Source organism: Pan paniscus, chromosome 19, assembly GCF_029289425.2.
Source record: "Pan paniscus chromosome 19, NHGRI_mPanPan1-v2.0_pri, whole genome shotgun sequence".
Classification (NCBI taxonomy): domain Eukaryota; kingdom Metazoa; phylum Chordata; class Mammalia; order Primates; family Hominidae; genus Pan; species Pan paniscus.
Window position 1 is genome coordinate 75177619 of NC_073268.2, and position 17801 is coordinate 75195419.

The 17801-nt window shown below is 38.7% G+C and overlaps 1 protein-coding gene across 22 annotated transcripts in view; it reads right to left on the bottom strand.

The window, feature by feature from the left end:
- Window positions 1–17801, bottom strand: part of TRIM37 (tripartite motif containing 37) — a 123453-nt gene that overhangs the window by 27146 nt on the left and 78506 nt on the right. For 19 of the 22 annotated variants that reach the window (XM_055101634.2, XM_055101629.2, XM_055101623.2 and 16 more), the window contains 3 exons: window positions 7488–7616; window positions 5805–5994; window positions 2507–2625 (listed from right to left, as the gene is read on the bottom strand). In XM_055101634.2, coding sequence (XP_054957609.1) covers window positions 2507–2625; window positions 5805–5994; window positions 7488–7616 — 438 coding nt within the window. The remainder of the gene's footprint in view (window positions 1–2506; window positions 2626–5804; window positions 5995–7487; window positions 7617–17801) is intronic. The other 3 variants (XM_055101636.2, XM_055101633.2, XM_055101638.2) reach the window with 1 other exon arrangement.

Consider the following 17801-nt stretch of genomic DNA (forward strand, 5'->3'; position numbering starts at 1 on the left):
AAAGCAACTACCATGTAGAGTTATTCTGAGAATAACAGAATACTGGTAAAGTCTTTAACACAGTAAGAACTTAGTATTACTATTATTTTTATTACATATCTCATTTTTGAGCTGCCTATAAACCTTATCACAGCACTCATCGTCCTATATTACAACTGGCTATTAGTCTCCCCTGACACCTAACAATTGGTTTTCAACTGCTCTCCTTGCCGCCCTCCTACCAATACCACCACACATACCTAGCATACCTGAGAGCTACAACTTATTTCTATTAATAACTGTGGCCCACTCTGGCAAGTGATTCTCAAGGAGTGGTCACCTCTGGTTGAGAATTATTTAGTTCAACTATTGGTTCTTGACTGGGGATGATTTTGCCTCCCAGGAAACATCTGGCAATGACTAGAGACATTTTTGGTTGTTGTAACCGGAGGGAAACACTACTGGTATCTAGTGGTTAACAGCTGAGGATGCTGCTAAACATTCCACAGTGCAGAGAACAGTCCCTGTAAAATAAAGAATTATGTGGCCTAAATGGCAATGGTGCGAAGGTGGAGAAAGTCTGAACTAGATAGTAAGTTCAGGAATTTTATCACTGGCATCAAATGCAACATCCGGTAAATTAGAAGCATTTCATAAATGTTGCATGAAAAAAATGAGCTTGTTATTACTGTCATTTGAGATAGAGTCTCACTCTGTCGTCCAGGCTGGAGTGCAGTGGCATGATCTCAGCTCACTGCAACCTCTGCCTCCCGGTTCAAGCAATTCTCCTGCCTCAGCCTCCCAAGTAGCTGGGATTACAGGTGTCTGCTACCACATCTGGCTAATTTTTCTATATTTAGTAGAGATGAGGTGTCACTATGTTTGCCAGGCTGGTCTCGAACTCCTGACTTCAAGTGATCCGCCTGCCTCAGCCTCCCAAAGTACTGGGATTACAGGCATGAGCCACTGCGCTTGGTGGAAGAAAAATGAGCTTGTAATTCCAGCATATTCTGTAGTAATTTAAGCTACTACAATCCAGTATGTATGGAGACACATAGAAAGTAACTATTCCCCGGCCGGCCTTGGTGGCTCACGCCTGTAATCCTAGCACTTTGGGAGGCTGAGGCGAGTGGTTCACGAGGTCAGGAGTTCAAGACCAGCCTGGCCAACACAGTGAAATCCCGTCTCTTACTAAAAATACAAAAATTAGCCAGATGTGTTGGCAAGCGCCTGTAATCCCAGCTATGCAGAGGCTGAGGCAGGAGAATTGCTTGAACCCGGGAGTTGGAGGCTGCAGTGAGCCAAGACTGTGCCACTGCACTCCAGCCTGGGCAACAGAGCTAGACTCCGTCTCGGGAAAAAAAAAAAAAAAAAAAAAAAACAGAAAAAGAAAGTATTCGCCACAGGCCCATTCTATAAAGATCTTCAATCATAATATTTCTTTCTTGATGTTTTAACAATAAACACATCATTTACAAAAATCTTTTCTATTTAATCTCTTCTACTGAAATAATGCTGCCCATTACAGAAGCACCAATTAAGAAAACCAAAATGTTTAGTGTTCTTTAACTGAGAAACCTGAAAATGCCACCACCTACACACCCTCTTCTTAGGGCAGCTGAGTAGATGCTGGCACCTGTATGTATGCTTTGAGCTACAATTCATCAATCATTGAAATTCAAATGAGTGCAGAGGTGGAAGGTGGTGGAGTTTCACTAAGAAATGAAAAAATTACAAGGCCAAATATCATTAAGAGAGTTGACATTCTTTTCTACCAATTTATAAAGGACACAGCAAGGGCAATACACATAGCCTTGTTCTAAGCACCTCTGTTGCCCCAAATTGCAAAATGTCTTCTATGCTTTTAGATAAACAATAATGAACTTGGATGAACATGCAAAAGAAACACTAGAAAGTACAGCTGAGAACAAGCTGAAGTCAGTCATCATACAGGATTTAAAAAATGGTCAAAACTTGGAATGCTTCTTTAAGAAGAAAAAAGCAATCTACAGACACTAATTAAGACTGACTTTAAAAAATACTTAACATTTACTATTCTAATTAGTTGTTCTAGGGCATATCTTCCCCATTAGATTGTGAACATATCTAATTCAACTTTGTATTAATAAATCTAGCAAAAATTCGATGCCTGGTATGTAGGTGCCTTAACATATTTATTGACCGAACAGATGAACTATATGCAGATTTTTTCCCCATACAAATGCCTGTTCTAGTAAGGCCTGTCCTTTTATATAGTAACTTACCCATTTTGCCTTCCTCTGTATTTGGTATCTTAGCAAATCAAATTCAGTGGCACAAGGAATGTTGTGTTCAGATCAAGCATGTCGAATAGCAGATCTCAGTAACATTTCCATTAAACCAACCACTCCCTATCCCTATCACTACCAACAGCAGCAGCAGCAGCAGCAGCACCAGCACCACCACCACCACCACCACCCACCACCCACCACCAAAAAAGGGACAGAATTCTCATTTCCTGCTTACTTATAAGTTTATCATTCCTTACCTTCTTCAGGGGCAGCTGAAGCTCCTTCAGGTAGTACAGGCTGTAACTCTCCAGTTTCAGAATTATTTTCCAAATCAGTCATCTGCAGTCCTTCCAGATGACCTCCTTTAGCATTAGCCCTCAAAGAAGAAAACAACTTGATATTTCTATATAACTAGTGACACAATAATCTATATTTTCTTTTTGAACTGAGCACCAAACTAAGTAGGGTACGTGCTCTGGTGCTTAATACTAAATTTCAAATTTTATCTGAAAATATTTCACTAAGGTCCTGGCACAGTGGCTTATGCCTGTAATCCCAGCACTTTGGGAGGCCAAGGCGGGTGGATCACCTGAGGTAGGAGTTCAAGACCAGCCTGGCCAAGATGGTGAAACCCCATTTCCACTAAAAATACAAAAATTAGCCGGGTATGGTCGTGGGCGCCTGTAATCCCAGCTACTCGGGAGGCTGAGGCAGAGAATTTCTTGAACCCGGGACGTGGAGGTTGCAGTGAGCCGAGGTTGCACCACTGCACTCCAGCCTGGGCAACAGAGTGAGACTCTGTCTCAAAAAAAAAAACATTTTTTTTTTCACTAAATATTCACAAAAAAAGTTATGAAATGGTGGATTACATCAATGTTGGTATCCTGGTTGTGATATTGTACTACAGTTATGCAAAATGTTATCATTAGGGGAGAAAAGTACACAGGATCTCTCTGCATTATTTCTTACAACTGAATGTGAACCTATAATTAGCTCAATAAAATTTTAACTTATAAATACAAATAGAAGTTTTAAATAATATGTTCTAATAGGGAAAGACTTTTGAGATATATTATTATTGCTATTATTTGAGATAGAGTCTCACTCTGTCACCCAGGCTAGAGTGTAGTGATGTGATCTCAGCTCACTGCAACCGCTGCCTCCTGGGTTCAAGTGATTCTCCTGCCTCAGCCTCCCAAGTAGCTGGGATTACAGGTGTCCAGCACCACGCCCGGAAATTTTTGTACTTTGTTTTTAGTAGAGACAGTGTTTCACCATGATGGCCAGGCTGGCTCGAACTCCTGACCTCAAGTGATCTGCCCACCTCAGCCTCCCAAAGTGCTGGGGTTACAGGTGTGAGCCACCGTGCCTGGCCTGAGAGATATTATTGAATGAGAAAATAAAGTACATCTTCTGTATTAAAAAAGCTACATAGTCACAGTTCCTTAAATATACACAAAAACTGAGAAGACACAGCACACATGAAAAATTAAGAACAGCATGAATATGTGTGGGCAGGAGGTTGGAAAACTAGGTCATGGGAGTTAAGGATGGGAAATTTTTCACTTTTTTTTTTTCCTTTCATTTTGAAACACTTATCATTAGTATTTAATATTTATTTTTATTTAAAAAATAAACAGAGGCAAGGTCTTGCTATGTTGCCTAGGGTGTTCTCAAACTCCTGGGCTCAGGCCATCCTCCCACCTCAGCCTCCAAAGTGCTGGGATTACAGGTGTGTGCCACTGTGCCCAGCCTTTCATTAGTATTTAAACTTTTTGCTTACACTACTTTAAATCAGGCAGGAAAAAAAAAGACATGAGCTGGACAGCACCTACATGAACCAGGCTGGCAGATAAAATCAACTGCAAAATGAGGATCAAGCTGCAGACACTTGCACAGGATTTTACACTCTAGAAAAAAAAAAACTAAGTTCATGTATATTTAATTGTGGTGACTAAAGGCAGGTAAAAATATCTCCATAGCAAATAAAATATAAGAGCTAGTTGCACTTTAATTCGAAGAAATGTATAAAACATCAGGCTAGATAGTAGGTAGGGAAGACAAGATAATCTCCAGTGATTTTAACACCTTTCTACTACTGAAACTTGAACCAGAAAGCTAAACCATCAGCTAGCTGATCTTGTAGTTTTGGTAATGAGCCAGACCTTGACTATATAAAATTAAGTAAAATTAAAGGGTGTTAATCTTTCTCCAATTTAGGTAAAATTCTTTTCAGGGTCTCCAAAATAGAACTATTTCATTGTTTAAATTTAGAAATAGGTTTAATATCCATAAAATAGATAAGCAGATGGATATTAATGGCTAATCATCTGCCACATCCATAGCCAATATCCATAATCACTCTATCTTTTGAATAGATGGAAGTTTAATTGCCATGCCGGGGATTTGAGTTTATGTCTCCTAGGGGAGAGATAAACGTGTTAACTACTATATATCTTTTTGGGAAATTCCAACTATAAGTTTTGAGGATACTTCGATAAGAGGAGAGAATAAAGATGAGATAAAAGCAGAAAAGCAGTGTTAAAGTTGCTGTAAGTGCTTTGTTTCATACAAAATATATATAAATGCCTGTGACACATAATATAGCCCAACACTAACATCTTTGACAAGTGTAGGATAGACTGAAAAAAAAAAAAAAAGGCTGACCGCCCCCCTACCGCCAACACATACAAATTTACAAGGCAGAGTTCAGATAAGGTTACGTATCATTGTGAAAATGAGCTCTTTAACTGTGAAAATGAGCTCTAACATATTTAAACTAAACTTCCGGTACGATCTCATCCCATTAAAAAAAGTACTATCTCTTGAGACCATGGTGAAACCCCATCTCTACTAAAAATACAAAAAAAAAAAAAAATCAGCTGGGCATGGTGGTGGGCGCCTGTAGTCCCGGCTACTTGGAGAGGCTGAGGTAGGAGAATGGCATGAACCTGGGAGGCGGAGCGTGCAGTGAGCTGAGATCATGCCACTGCACTCCAGCCTGGGCGACAGAGCGAGACTCCATCTCAAAAAAAAAAAAGTAGTATCTCATCCCATTAAAAAAAAAAAGTAAAATCTCTGATACTTTAAAAAGTTAAAATTTAGGCCAGGTGCAGTGGCTCACGCCTGTAATCCCAACACTCTGGGAGGCTGAGGTGGGCATATCACTTGAGGTCTCAGGAGTTCAAGACCAGCCTGGCCAACATGGCAAAACCTCGTCTCTACTAAAAATACAAAAATTAGCAGGGTGTGGTGGCGGGCACCTGTAATCCCAGCTACTTGGGAGGCTGAGGCAGGAGAATCACTTAAACCCGGGAGGCAGAGGTTGCAGAGAGCTAAGATCACGCCACTGCACTCCAGCCTGGGTGACAGAGCGAGGCTCTGTTAAAAAAAATAAAAAAAAAAAAAGTTAAAATTTAGTGCAATAAATGTATTTTCTGTCCACTAAAAAATTAACAAGGTACAAATTAATTTGTTCATCATGATGCATACTTAAAGTTCCAAACAAAGCTATTAGCTATTATACCATTACATATACAAAACAACTTAATTTACCCCAAGGTGACCATTTTCCTCCTTTTCTCAACAGCAGGCAAGCCACTGAAAACTGCAACCACAACAGCATCTGAATCCAAAGCTTTACACTGCCGGTCTTCAGTTTTTGGCAGAATATCACCGATACTGCCATGTATCAAGGCTCGGGGAGAACTGTGCCTGCTCCCAGACTGAGAGCTTCCTGGGGAGCCTTCAAAAAAAGGAAGACGGAATACAAAAATTAGCTGGGCATGGTGGTGTGCACCTGTAATCCCAGCTACTTGGGAGGTTGAAACACAAGGATCACTTGAACCTGGGAGGCGGAGGTTGCAGTGAGCTGAGATTGTGCTACACTCCAGCCTGGACAACAGAGCAAGACTCTGTCTCCAAAAAATAAAATAAAATAAAATAAAAGGAGGGATAATCAGAAAAAAGGCAAATAAACATGAAAGGTCTCTCTCAGTTACATTAGAAAATCTCACTATATATATCATTTTAAAACTACATAAAAACTTCAAAAATAGGCCAGGCGTGGTGGCTCATGCCTGTAATCCTGGCACTCTGGGAGGCTAAGGCGGATGGATCACCTGAGGTCAGGAATTCAAGACCAGCCTGGCCAATGTGGCGAAACCCCATCTCTACTACAAATACAAAAATTAGCCAGGCGTGGTGGCGTGCACTTGTAGTCCCAGTTACTCGGGAGACTGAGGCAGGAGAATCACTTGAACACGGCGGACGGAGGTTGCGGTGAGCCGAGATCGCACCATTGCACTCCAGCCTGGGCAACAAGAGCAAAAAACTCCATCTCAAAAAAAAAAAAAAAAACTTCAAAAATAATTTTGAAACATATCCCTTGTTTTTTATGCCAAGCATTTAAAATTAAGGAGTCCAGGCCAAGTGTTGTGGCTCACACCTGTAATTTTATACTTTGGGAGGCTGAGACAGGAAGATTGTTTGAGCCCAAAAGTTCAAGAGCAGCCTGGACAATGTAGCAAAACCCTGTCTTGGCAAAAAAAAAAAAAAAAAAAAAAAAAAAAGCCAGGTATGGCTGCACGTGTCTGGGTCTGTGGTCCCAGCTACTTGGGAGGCTGAGGTGGAAGGATCACTTTTGTCTGGGAGGTCAAGGCTACAGTGAGCTATGATTGCACCACTGCATCCCTAGCCTGGAAAACAGAGCAAGACTCTGTCTCAGGAAAACAACAAAAATAAAGAATAAATAAAATTAAGGTGTTTAGAATACATAGTCTAATGGCTGCATTTTGTTAAGGGTCTGTTCTGTTGTGAGATCAAGAAACTTTCCAGCCAGGTGTGGTGGGGCTCATTCCTGTAATCCTAGCACTTTGGGAGGTTGAGGCAGGCGGATTGCTTGAGCTCAGGAGTTTAAGACCAGCCTGGGCAACCTGTCTCTACAAAAAATACAAAAATTAGCTAGGCGTAGTGGTGCACACCTGTAGTCCCAGCTACTTGGTGGGGCTGAGGCAGGAGGATCTCTTAAACCACCGGTCGAGGCCACGGTGAGCCAAGATCGCACCACTGCACTCCAGCCTGGGTGACAAAGTGAGACCCTGCTTCAAAAAAAGAAACTTTCAAATCCAACTTTAGCATTTTTGGTACCCTTCAAGATCTAAAGCTCCACGATAACATCAATTTCAGGTAATAAATATCTACCCCACTAAAAGTACATTCTGAATCCCTCAAATTTACCTTCAGACAGAGTCTGACAGTCTCCCTTTGAACGACTATTTTCTCCAGGGTCCACTGCTCTTCGAAGTGATAGACTACCTGCTACACTGGATCGACCTGGCTTGGGCGAATTACTCTTCTTATTTGTGGCTGCAAAGACATTTAAGAACACCTCTGAATAGGCTACAACAGCACAAAACTCACTATTTAGTCTGTCAGAAAAAGTTTTAATCTTACCTTGCATGGAAGCTGTTCTCTCTACTGTCTAAAAATAAACAACATTCTGTAGCCCCAACTGGTTTAGACTTTTGTCATAAAACATTCCCATCTTGTTGCTTGTAGAGCAGAATCTTTTTTTTTTTTTTTCCCCCAGATGGAGTCTTGCTCTTGTTGCCCAGGCTGGAGTGCAATGGAGCGATCTTGGCTCACTACAACCTCCACCTCCTGGGTTCAAGCAATTCTCCTGCCTCAGCCTCCCGAGTAGCTCAGATTACAGGCACTCGCCACCATGCCCAGCTAATTTTTGTATTTTTAGTAGAGACGGGGTTTTGTCATGTTTGCCAGGCTGGGTCTCGAACACCTTAACTCAGGTGATCCACCTGCCGCGGCCTCCCAAAGTGCTGGAATTACAGGCATGGGCCACCGCACACCGCCCGTAAAATCTTAACTTAAAAGATTATCTGTGAGCTCTTAAGAAAAATCATACAAATTTCAATGCAGTTAAACTATTAACAAATATATAACCCGTCAAACATTTGGAAATTATAAAGTATTATTGGATTAAAAAGAAAAATCAATGCTGAGTTAGGAACAAATTACAATTATGGTACTTGAAATCAAAATGTCTGTGGCCAAACCAGTAGTGAAAAGAAAATGTACGGCCTTAAAATGAATTAATTAGGGAAAAAAGGGACTATATGACCTAATATGCATAGATTCAAAAGCTAGGAAGACAATAAAAATAAGGAAGCAAGAATGCTATTGCCAGAAGGCAGGGCCCTGCCCTTGAATTCAGCCTGCAGAACTGTGAGTTAAATAAATCTCTTTTAAAAATACATTTTAAAAAAAGAATAAAAATAAAATTGTAAAAAAGAATAAAAATAAAAATAAATTCATTAATAGGTAATAAACAGGTTTAGCACGGTTGCAGGATATAAGACAAAATAACTTATTGTATTTCTCTGCACTAGCAGACAATGTGAGAATGAAGTTAAGAAAACAATTTCATTTTTAATAGCATAAAATACAATTAAAATACTTAGGAATTTATTTAACAAAAGAAATGTGAGACTTGTCCACTGAAAACTACCACACATTCTTGAAAGAAAATAGAGACAACAGCAAAGACATCCTGTGTTCATCACTGATTGGAATACTTAATACTGTTAACAAAGCAATATTCTTAAAATTGATCTACAGATTCAACACAATTTCTAAAAAAATAGTAGATGTGTTTTTGTTTTTGTTTTTTTTTGCAGAAATTGACAAGCTAATCCTAAAATCCATTTGAAAATGTAAGAGACCCACAATACCCAAAACAATCTTAAATGGAACACTCACTTCTGATTTCGAAAGTTACTATAACTAAGTAATCAAGACTATGTGGTACTGCCATATACACATATATATCATCAAAACAGAATTGAGAGTCTAGAAACAAACCCTTATATTTATGGTCCACTGATTTTTGACAAGGATGCCAAGACAATGCAATGGGCAAGGAAAAAAAGAGGGACAATAAGTGTTGCCAATGGTATGGAAAACCTGGAACCCTCATATACTGCTGCTGGGAATATAAAATGATGCAGCTACTTTGGAAAATAGTCTGGCACTGGTAGTTCCTCAAAAAGTTAAACACAGTTGCCATGTAACCCATTAATTCCACTTCTAAGCATATACTCAAACAAAACCATATGTCCAAACAAAAACTTGTACATGAATGTTCATAGCAGCACTACTGATAATAGCCAAAAAGTAAAAACAACCCAAATATCCATCAACTAATGAGTGGATAAACAGTATGTAGTACAGCCATACAATAAAATATCATGCAGCCATAAAAAGGAATATATGCCACAACATGAATGAACCTTGAAAGGGCTGTGTTAAGTGAAATAAGCCAGACATAGAAGACCTCATATGGTATGAGTCTATATAAAAAGTCCAGGCTGGGCGCAGTGGCTCACATCTGTAATCCCAGCACTTTGGAAGGCTGAGGTGGGTGGAGCATGAGATCAAGAGATTGAGACCAACCTGGCCAACATGGTGAAACCTCGTCTCTACTAAAAATACAAAAGTTAGCTAGGCATGGTGGCGCACACCTGTAGTCCCAGCTACTTGGGAGGCTGAGGCAGGAGAATGGCGTGAACCCGGCAAGCGGAGCTTGCAGCGAGCGGAGATTGTGCCACTACACTCCAGTCTGGGCAACAGGGCGAGACTCCGTCTCAAAAATAAAAAGTCCAGAAGAAGAAAAATCCATAGGGAAAAAGTAGATTAGTGGTTACCAGAAGATAGTAGAACGGGAAGATGGGGAACGACTTTTAATGGGTTTGGAGTTCTAGGGAGAGGGTTAATGAAAATGTTCTTAGACTTAGATAAATGTTCTAGACTTACGAAAAATGATGACCAATTTCTCCACTAAAAGGATAAATGAATTATTGGTTAAGGAAAAAAGAATGCATTAACAGTCTGGGCGCGGTGGCTCATGCCAGTAATCCCAGCACTTTAGGAGGCCAAAGTGGGTGGATTACCTGAGGTCAGGAGTTCGAGACCAGCCTGGCCAGCATAGTGAAACCCCATCTCTACTAAAAATACAAAAATTAGCCCGGTGTGGTGGCACACACCTGTAATCCCAGCTACTCAGGAGGCTGAGGTAGGAGAAGTGCTTGAGCCCAAGAGACAGAGGTTGCAGTGAGCCAAGATCGTGCCACTGCACTCCAGCCTGGTGGACAGAGCGAGACTCTGTCTCAAAAAAAAAAAAAAAAAAAAAAGCATTAACAAAGACAAAAGCAGAAATATAATGAAATGGTAAAAGACAATGGATGAAATAAATCTAAGAACTTGGTCTTTGAGGAGATGAACAAAATTAGCAAATCCCTTGAGCAGGTCAAATCAAAGGAGAAAAAAAACACAAGTAAGCAATAAAATAAGTGAAAAAGAAGTTAACACCCCATATGCACAAGAAGTTTTAAAATTTTAAGAAAATAGAATAAATGACTGTATATCAATAAATTTAAAGACCCAAATATTAGTTTTTCTTGGAAAACTATAGTAACTGACTTAAGTAGCAGCAGAAGTATGAGAAAACTGCATCTGACAAGAGATTAATGACCAGGATCTCTAACAACTCTATAGGAAAAAATTCAATAATCTGATTAAAAATGGGTAAAAATCTGAATAGATATTTCTTAAAAGAAGACACACAAATAGCAAACAGGCATATGAAAAAGTGCTCAACATCACTGATCATCAGAGAAATGCAAATCAAAACTACAATAAGATACCATCTCATCCCAGTTAAAATGGCTTTTATCCAAAACACAGGCAATAACAAATGCTGGTGAAGATGTAGAGAAAAGGCAACTCTCATACACCATTGGTGGGAACGTAAGTTAGTAAAACCACTACGGAAAACAGTTTGGAGGTTCCTCAGAAAAACTAAAAATAGATCTACCATATGATCCAGCAATCCCACTGCTGGTTATATACCCAAAAGAAAGCAAATTAGTATGTCAAAGAGGTATCTGCATTCCCATGTTTACTACAGCATTATTCACAATAACCATGGTTTGGAAGCAACCTAAGATCCACAGACAAATGGATAAAGAAAATGTAGGTTGGGCGTGGTAGCTCACGCCCGTAATCTCAGCACTTTGTAAGCCTGACTCAAGTGGATCATTTGAGGTCAGGAGTTCGAGACCAGCCTGACCAACAAGGTGAAACCCCATCTCTACTAAAAAATACAAAAAAATTAGCTGGGCGTGGTGGCACATGCCTGTAGTCGCAACTACCTGGGAGGCTGAGGCAGGAGAATGACTTGAATCCAGGAGACAGAGGTTGCAGTGAGCCGAGATTGCACCACTGCACTCCAGCCTGGGCAACAGAGTGAGACTCCATCTCAAAAAACAAACAAAAAAAATGTGGTACATATACACATGGAATACTATTCAGCCATAAAAAAGGAATGAGATCCTGTCATTTGCAACAACATGGGTGGAACTGGAGATCGTTATGTTAAGTGAAATACATCAGGCACAGAAAGACAAACTTCACACATTCTCACTTATTTGTGGGGGCTAAAAATTAAAACAACTGAACTCAAGATAATACAGCAATGGTTACCAGAGGCTAGGGAGTGTAGTGGGTGGCTGGGGGGATGGTTAATGGGTACAAAAATATAGTTAGATAGAATGAATAAGATCTAGTATTCGTTAGTACAACAGTGACTACAGTCTACAATAATTTATTGTACTTCTGAAAATAACTAAGAGTACAATTGGATTGTTTTAACACAAAGGATAAATGCTTGAGATGATGGATACTCCATTTACCCTGATGTGATTATTATGCATTGTAAGCGTGTATCAAAATATCTCATATATCCTATAAATATATATACCTACAATGTACCCACAAAAATTAAAAATTAAAAAAATTAAAAATATGAGGAAACCAACAAATCCAACAGAAATTAAAAAGGCTGTTAAAGTTCTAACTCTGAGTTACTATACTAGTTTTATGAATGCTTTTTATTAGACATAAAGTTTAATACAGCATAGGAGCAAATAACATATAGTTAAAATAATTTTATAGCACAGAAAAGGACAAAAACATCTGATTTAATCTGTAAAACAAGCATAGAATTAGAACTAAAGTGGGTTAAGCATAGTGTAATGAAATAGATCGATTTCACTTATGACTATGTAGTCAAGGATCCTAAGTAAAATATTAGCAAACTGAATATAGCAGTGTTTTTTTAAAAAAATTATAGGCCCAAACTAAATAGGATGCATTCCAGTATTTCCAGAATGGTCATCATTAGAAAAATAATATAATTTACTTTATGATAACAAAGTAATGGAACAAAATAGTAAATCATTTTGACAAATGTCAAAACATCATTTGATATAATTCTACACAGCTTCAGTTTAAAAAGAAAAAATTCTCGTAGTAAGAAAAGAGGCAGTTTGGTATTAGGGTGAAGGGCATAGGCTCTGAGGTTCAAGTTTTTGGCTTTGCCAATTACCAATGTGAAACTACCAACATTATTCAATGCCTGCTGTCTTGGTTTCCTCATCTGTAATTAGGAATGAAACTGACTTACCTTACCTCTTAGACTTCTTGTTAAGATTAAGTGAGTCAATGCATGTGACTTAGAATAGTTAGAATAATGTCTGGCACACAGTTAACACTTAGTAAATGTTAGCCATTATTGGTATTGTTGTTACTAAACAGGTTTAGTAACCTTTAGTTACTAAATTTCTTTAGTAAGAAATTTACAGTAACCTTTAGTTACTGTATTTCTTTAGTAAGAAATACAGATGTACAATAAAAATATGAAAAGATATTCGGCCTCACCTGCTATTCAAGGAAATGGTATATTAAACCAAATGGTATATTACAACCAAAAGTACAGCTTTTTGGGTGGACTTTCTCAAAAAGCCTTTGTTACATATTTTGCAGATACAGGTGACCCTTGAACGGCACAGGCTTGTTGTACTGTACAGGTCCATTTAATATTCGAATTTTTTTCAACCAGAGAAAGATTGAATATATTACTATACTATACTATAGAATCTATTACTATAAATAGAAGGATGTACCTTTTAACTTTTTTATTTATTTATTTATTTTTGAGACAGTCTCACTTGTCACCTAGGCTGGAGTGTGGTGGCGCAATCTTGGCTCACTGCAACCTCCACCTCCTGGGTTCAAGCGATTCTCGTGGCTTGGCCTCCTGAGTAGCTGGGATTACAGGCATGTGCCATCATGCCCAGGTAATTTTTTTGTATTTTTAGTAGACATGGGGTTTCTCCATGTTGGCCAGGCTGGTCTCGAACTCCTGGCCTCAAGTAATCTGCACGACTTGGCCTCCCAAAGTGCTGGGATTACAGGCGTGAGCCATTGCACACAGCTTTTTTAACTTGATAGAAACAGGCCTGTAATCTTTGGGAGGCCAAGACAGGCAGATCACGAGGTCAGGAGATCAAGACCATTCTGGCTAACATGGTGAAACTCCGTCTCTACTAAAAAATACAAAAAAATTAGCCAGGCGTGGTGGCAGGCACCTGTAGTCCCAGCTACTCGGGAGGCTGAGGCTGGAGAATAGCGTGAACCCAGGAGGCGGAGCTTGCAGTAAGCCGAGATGGCACTACTGTACCCTAGCCTGGGTGACAGAGCAAGACTCTGTCTCAAAAAAAAGAAACACAAAAACAAAAAAGTACCTATTGAAACATATAGCAAACCTCAAATTTAATGAGAAAAAAACTAAAGGAATTCCTAAGTAAAGTTGAAAAATTATAAAAATCCTACCACTGTTACTAAGAAACTGTTGAGGTACCTGCCTAGACAATGCAATACAAAAAGTAAGCAGAAAATGAATAAACAAATTATGATTATCTGCTGATGATATAAATACTTAGAAAATCAAGATAACTAATTGAAAAACTGTTAATAAAACAAATTCACCAGGCCAGGTGTGGTGGCTCACGCTTGTAATCCCAGCACTTTGGGAGGCCGAGGTGGGTGGATCACCTGAGGTCAGGAGTTCAAGACCAGCCCGACCAATATGATGAAACCCCGTCTCTACTAAAAATACAAAAACTAGCCGGGCGTGGTGGCATGTGCCTCTAATCCCAGCTACTTGGGAGGCTGACAAAGAAGAATCACTTGAACCCAGGAGGCGGAGGTTGCAGTGAGCCGAGATCGCCCCATCGCACTCCAGGCTGGGCAACAAGAGTGAAATTCCGTACCAAAAAAAAAAAAAAAAAAAAAAAAAATTGCCACATTGGTTGAATACAGAATAAACATAAAAATCAATATTTTTGTCTTTTATGTCAGTAACAATTAGAAAATACTATGAGAGAAAAAGAGATTCCACTCACAACAGCTACCTAAGATATAATACATTGAGAAATGAATTTAACAAGACATATATAGAACTTATATGAAAAAAACTGAGAGTTCTAAAAAAGGATATGAATATAACAGATGACCTGAATAAATGGAGAGAAGTACCACATTCCTAGACATGAATGTTTGATGCTGAAAAGATCTCAATTGCCCAAATTAGTCTCTCTTTTTTTAAGAGAGAGACAGACTGTTGCCCAGATTGGAGTGCAGTGGCACGATCATGGCTCACTGCACCTCAAATTCCTGACCTCAAGTAATCCTCCCACCTCAGCCTCCCAAGTAGCTGGGGTTACAGGTACATACCACCATGACTGGCTTATCAAAAAAATTTATTTTTGTAGAGATTAAGGTCTTGCCATATGATCTTGAACTCCTGGGCTCAAGAAGCCATCCTCCCCCATCAGCATCCCAACATGCTGGGATTAACAGGCAGGAGCCATGGTGCCCAGCACCCTTAAACTAGTCTTTAAATGTAAAGCAATTCCAGTCAAAATACTTTGGAGGAGGATTAAAAGTGCAAGAACCACCAATAACATTTTGAAAACCAACAACAGAATAAACATATCCTATCATAGTATTACAAACTATAAAACTACAGTAGTTAAAAAAAGTGTTAGTCTGGTAGAGGACACGACAAATACTGGGTTAAACAATACCAAATTGCTGTTTTTGTATGTCCAAAACTTGAGTACTGGCAATTTCAGTTGTTTCGACCTCTATGAGTTCAAAAACAGAACCATGTTTGGGAATCTGGTCTATAATAAAGTATGGATTTCATATTGCATCATATTTCAAAAAACATGTTTCATTCATTTGGGGAAAAACATCATTCCATTTACCTCACACAGCATCATATAAAATTAACTTTATATGAATTAATGACCTATATGTAAAAAAGTTAGAAAACAAAAAATACCAGAAGAAATTAAGGGTTATTTTTATCAACCTGGGAGTTAAAAAGCCTTCCAAATAAAAATAAGATCCATGAATATTATTAATGCCATGAATATTATTATTAATTATATTATTAATATTCATGTCATGAATGTTAATTATATTATTAATATTCATGGATGAATATTATTAATACAGTTGTCTAAGATAAAATTTTAAAACTCTGTGATTAGCAGGAAAAAAAGGTGGCAATGGGGAAGAGACAGTTGTCCCTTGGTATATGTGGGGGTTGGTTCCAGGACCCCTGCGTATACTAAAATCCTCGACTGAAGTCCCACCGTAAGACCTGCAGAACCCACCTATACGAAAGTTCGCCCTCCTATATGCAGGTTTGGCATCACCCGAATACTGTATTTTCAATCTTTCTCTGGTTGAAAAAAATTCGAATATTAAGTGGACCTGTACAGTACAACAAGCCTGTGCCGTTCAAGGGTCAACTGTATCTGCAAAATATGTAACAAAGGCTTTTTGAGAAAGTCCACCCAAAAAGCTGTACTTTGGGTTGTAATATACCATTTGGTTTAATATACCATTTCCTTGAATAGCAGGTGAGGCCGAATATCTTTTCATATTTTTATTGTACATCTGTATTTCTTATGTTAATGGCCTATTCATAACCTTTATTCATTCTACTAAATTGTCTTCCTTATATTAAGAGAATTCTATATATTTTGCTATTATCTCCTCACCAACCCATCTTTATTGGATTATTCACATCACTATCAAACATTAATACAGCCAATTTTAATAAACAACACACACAAAGAGAACCCAGAAACAAACCCTCGTCTATATGGTCAAATGATTTCAACAATGGTGCTAAAACCATTCAATGAGGAAAGAAAAGTCTTTTCAACAAATAGTGCTGGGAAAACTGGATATCCATGGGCAAGCAAGTCAGACCCTTCCCTGACACCATAAACAAAATTTAATTCTTAATGGATGAAAGACTAAAAGTAGGACTAAAAGCAAGAACTAAAACTCTTGGAAGAAAACAGGAGAAAGCTTCATGACACTGGATTAGGCAATGTTTTCTTGGCTATGACACCAAAAGCACACGGAACGAAAGGAAAAACACATAAAATGGGCTTCTTCAAATTAAAAACTTTAAATGTCAAATGACACAATCCATAGAGGGAAAAGGCAACCCACACACTGGGAGAAAACATCTGCAAATCATATATGTGATAAAAGATAAATATTTAAAATATATACAGAACTCCTAAAAGTCAACTACAAATAAACAACCCAACCCAATTTTAAAATGGATTTAATTCACAGATGAAAGACATTGGAGAGGACACAAAAAAGGACACCCCTGCCAACAAGAAACTATTGACCCCGCACCTCCTCCAGCTTCTACCCACTTCATTGTGAAACTTCTTTTAAAGAAGTTGTGCATTTGTGCTCTCGTCCCTGACCTCATTCACTCTTCTGCTACACTACTCCATGGGAATAGTTCTTAAATAGGCCACTTGGCCTCTTGCCTTGACACTTCTCAGTGATACTTAACACAGGGGTAACCACTCTACTTCTTGAGATGCATTATTTTTGATTTTTGAGATATTATCCCTTCCAGTTTTTCTCCTACCTTATTGATTGCTCTTTCAGTTTCCTTTGCTGGCCTCTCCTATTTATCAGACCTTTAAATGTTTAAGTGCCACAGAGTCAAAAATTTTGCTTCTCCATTGAAACTCCCTCCAAACTTGACCCTATTCAGTCTTCTGGATTTAAATAATATAAAATACTATTGACTCCCAACTGTTTATATCCAGCATTGACCTCTCTCTGAGTTTCAAACTTGTGTACCATTCACGTGTCTATGACATTTTACTAGGATATCTAGCAGGTGTCTCAAATTAAACATGTTTAAAAAAGAATACCCAACTTTCTGCCCTTACCTCCTCCCAAGCCCCATAACCTGCTTCTTATCTGATTTGCTTCTCAATAAATGATACCACTGCCTATTAAGTTGCTTAGGCCAAAACTTAATCATAATTCTTAGTTTCTTTCTAAATAGAGCTTTCCTAAAACTCCATTTAGGCTTTTTCAACTATGGTTCTGAGAAAGAACTCAGCCCTGCTGATCTAAGACTGGATTAACTTCCCTCCTATGCATCTAGAATAGAATAGCACATCCTTAAGAGAACTAAGAAAGATGGGAACCTCAGTCAAGAAAGGCTGCTAGCCTGTGAACAAGCCCCTCTATCCATTATAGTAACTCCAGAAAATGCCATCATATTTCACACAA